The sequence below is a fragment of the Andrographis paniculata genome, unplaced genomic scaffold (assembly GCF_009805555.1).
Source record: "Andrographis paniculata isolate CXL003 unplaced genomic scaffold, ASM980555v1 Contig82END, whole genome shotgun sequence".
In the NCBI taxonomy this organism is placed as follows: domain Eukaryota; kingdom Viridiplantae; phylum Streptophyta; class Magnoliopsida; order Lamiales; family Acanthaceae; genus Andrographis; species Andrographis paniculata.
This window is the reverse complement of record NW_026137620.1, coordinates 4,827,069-4,830,974: the sequence shown is the minus strand read 5'-3', so window position 1 is coordinate 4,830,974 and position 3,906 is coordinate 4,827,069. Positions and strand designations below refer to the sequence as shown.

Here is a 3,906-nt window from a genome sequence, read left to right as displayed (position 1 = left end):
CATTATTGTATATTAAGTATCTTCATCGCCATCTTGCTAGGTTTAATTTTGTAGTAAAATAGTTGCGATATTAGGTGTGTAGACTTTGATTTTTTTTTTTCTCAAATACCATTTGTCACCAGTATGTATGTTCCCTGAGAATTACGTTTTATGCAATACAAGAAATCTACCCGCTTAGCAGATGAGCTCGAATTTGATAATGTCAAAATATGTCGAATGAAAATTATTGTGAAGATTTTATCATTAGTGTAACACCCCCAGTTGGCTCATACTGGAAATGCTACCGCCACACTGCATCATGAGGTCGTCACCTCCTACTTCGGGCCCCACAATACAATGTTAAGGCTAAATTAACCATAAAAGCGCATTATTATATATACCAAAATCTGATTTATAAATATTTACAAAACACACCCCTTAACAAGAGGTTTTTCCGGTTAAACATTTACATATAATACAATATACGTAAGTTCACTCACTCAGCCTATCTTTCTATGTCTCGAGACGTCCCCTGTCTCGGATGTGCCATGCATACCTGAAACAAATATTTTCTTAAAAGCAGTCCAGAATTAAATCCATTTTAAGAACTAATGTGAAATATATCATTTAACACCTTTTTAAAATAAAGTCTAATTCCCGTTAATCATAAAATACGTGTCATGTCATGCCAATAGTGAAATGATGCAATACAGATATCAAACTCGACAACAATGCACACTCACATATATATATATATATCCGCCAAAGTGAGCAGCCGGAATAACCTCGGCTCCATAATCACAGGCTCACTACATCTGTCTAAGTGAGCAGCCGGAATACCCTCGGCCCCGTAATAACAAGCTCACTAGACCATCATCAATAAATAGCCGAAAAATCCTCGGCTCAAGGAAGGACCTGATAAACCCATAATAATATAATGGTCATCCGGTCACTTTCATATACCCACCATACCACTCATACAATCAATACATGGATAGCCGAACGTTGTCGCCATTAACCACAAGACGCCCCATAGTCTGTGATAGCGAAGATAGGACCCCCACTGACTAGCCCTATCCCGTGTAATGTAATAGAATCCGTGCAACCTGGAATCACCCAAGGGAAACCCGGAAACTCTACTCCTCCTCGCGCGCCCTAACGGGATCACGTTTGGAGTTTGGCATATGATCCTAAACTACCGGTAGACCTCACTAGTGATCAGTCCAATGAGTGGAACAACACCGAACACGAATGATTAGACCAAATACGTCTCAACTACAATAGGTCTAATCCCTGAATGACCGTGCGACTAAGTCACCCAGTTGTCCGACTACTATCGTCCACTATCGCCAAAGTGTTACGGTACATCGGGGTCGAATATCCTAACCCCAGATGATGCCCTCGCCTAGCACTACCGCACACAACGACTAGACGATAGATCCATAAAACACATCCGATAAACCGTGCAATATGTGTGCAACATGCCAAATAAGTGAATTTACCGAAAAGGGCTGGTGAGACAGCTCACCTATCCTTCTTCTCATAAATTCACCAACGCGATCATATATGTATATCAAATATCATAAACCGTGAAGTCTCCCACATGCATACACACACACAAATATATATAAATATATACATGCAACAAAATGATTCACATAATATCATGTTAACATATTAATCAGAATCGCATGCAACATGCATACCTAATTTCTTAAAATTAGATTTAATTCCCTACTGCTTACCTTTTATCGACACTACCTAGCTCCCGCAATTTCACCCAAATCTCTTCCAACGTACACCTGCCCCATTATTTACTCAAATCAGTTGAGCAATATATTTATATATAGGAGCTACCTGCTTATTCAAAAGCTAATTTCTATAGTTAGCTCGTTGGGTTTCAAACTTTTATATTTAGCAGACTACGATATTCTAGTTATAAAACTCTTATACCTCATAATATTTATATCGCCCGATTATTAAATAAAAATACCTAAAGATATGAATAAACAGGCAGGTGAAATACACTGCTGTTTTCAATTCGGCTCGGATCGATACAAAATTCTCAAAATATAATACTAGGACTACGAATAGGCTATTAGCTAAAAAAATTCGTCGATTAAATAGCCAAATAGCCGGTTATGAATTTTTGAAGAATTTCTAATTTAATATTCCCAATATAGAAATTCATATTAAAATCCATAATTAAATTATACGTATAACAAATAATACAATACCGAAGTCGGAATCCAAATTGGACAGCTAAATCTTTTTCTTTTTTTTTTTTCTTTCTTTCTTCTCCTTCGCATTTCTTCCTCTGCCTTCGTTCGCAGGTGTGTTGGTTTGTTTTATATGTATATATATAGTTATATTATTATTATATATTATATATTATATTATTATTATTATTATTATTATTATTATTATTATATCTTCGTTATCATTCATCCTTATCATTATTATTATTATTATTATTATTATTATTATATTATATATATTATATTTTATATTTATCTTTATCGATATTTATCCGTTTAACAGTCTTTTCAATCATAATCAATATATAAAATAGGAATAAAATTTGTTCCAAAATATTAATATCTTAATTCCAAAATATTATAAAAATATTTATTTGCTATAATAATATTATTTTATACACTCCAAAATCAGGGTATTACAATTTACTCCCCCTTAAAAGATTTCGTCCCCGAAATCTAAACTCAAACGCATAACAACACTACTTAATTAAACAAATGTGGGTATGCTTTGAACATCTCTTGTTCTACTTCCCACGTAGCCTCTTCTGCTCCATGCCGGGACCACATTACCTTCATCATACGAATATCTCGGTTCCTCGTAGTTCGAACCTTTGTGTCCATGATCCAAAGAGGCATTTCCTCATATGAAAGATCCTCATTTAGCTCTAACTCATCCGGAGATAAAATATGAGAAGGATCTGTGACATACCTACGAAGCTGCGATACATGAAACACATTATGAATTCGTTCCATGGAATTAGGAAGTGCTAACCGATAAGCCCAATCCCCAACTCGATTGAGGATTTCATAGGGTCCAACATAACGCGGACTCAATTTTCCTTTAATTCCAAACCTTCTAATACCTTTCATTGGAGATACTTTTATCAGGACGAAATCTCTACTTTGATATTGGTCTTCACGTCGGGCTTTATCGGCATAACTTTTTTGGCGATCTTGAGCTATCTTCATCTTCTCCCTGATAACTCGAATCTTATTTTTTGATTATTCGATCATTTCTGGACCTAATATCAGCAGTCGATCACTCATGTCATCCCAACTTAAAGGAGTTCTGCATCTTCGTCCATAAAGAGCTTCAAAAGGAGCCATTCCAATACTTGTTTGATAACTATTATTATATGAGAATTCCACTAAATCCAAGTAGTCCTCCCAACTTCCTTGAAATTCTATTGCACAAGCTCTTAGCATATCTTCCAGAATACAGATAGTTCGCTCTGATTGACCATCAATCATTGGATGAAATGCAGTACTCATATGCAACTGAGTACCAAAGGCTTCTTGCAATTTTTGCCAAAATCGAGATTGAAAACGTGGATCACGATCCGATATGATTACCTCAGGAATACCGTGTCGTTTAACCACATGATGAACATGTAATTGGGCCAACTTCTGCATGCTCCAAGTCATACGTACTGGGATGAACACTGCTGACTTAGTCAATCTATCTATAATCACCCAAATTGCATCTGTTCCCAACTTCGCCCTTGGAAGTCCTGTCACAAAATCCATTGCAATAGAATCCCATCTCCAGAGCGGAACTTCTAAAGGCTGTAGCAACCCCATCGGTCTCTGATGTTCTGCTTTTACCTTTTGGCAGTTTAAACATTGTGCAACGAATTTGGCTACATCCTTCTTCATGCCCTTCCACCAA

At 36.3% G+C, this 3,906-nt stretch overlaps 1 protein-coding gene and 1 long non-coding RNA gene across 2 annotated transcripts; both read right to left on the bottom strand.

The window, feature by feature from the left end:
* Positions 1 to 432: 432 nt before the first annotated feature.
* LOC127241488 (uncharacterized) lies at positions 433 to 2,310 on the bottom strand. Its single transcript, XR_007836539.1, has 3 exons — positions 2,217 to 2,310; positions 1,725 to 1,781; positions 433 to 535 (listed from the first exon to the last, which is right to left on the bottom strand). It is a non-coding gene; the product is annotated as an uncharacterized LOC127241488 (long non-coding RNA).
* A 410-nt stretch (positions 2,311 to 2,720) lies between these two features.
* Positions 2,721 to 3,206, bottom strand: LOC127241362 (uncharacterized). The gene has a single exon (XM_051260373.1). The coding sequence runs from the start codon at positions 3,204 to 3,206 to the stop codon at positions 2,721 to 2,723; it is 486 nt and encodes a 161-aa protein (XP_051116330.1).
* Between the last annotated feature and the right edge of the window lie 700 nt (positions 3,207 to 3,906).

Coding starts and splice junctions, on each gene's coding strand:
- LOC127241362 (XM_051260373.1), bottom strand. CDS start 3,206: ATGAAGATAGCTCAAGATCGCCAAAAAAGTTATGCCGATAAAGCCCGA.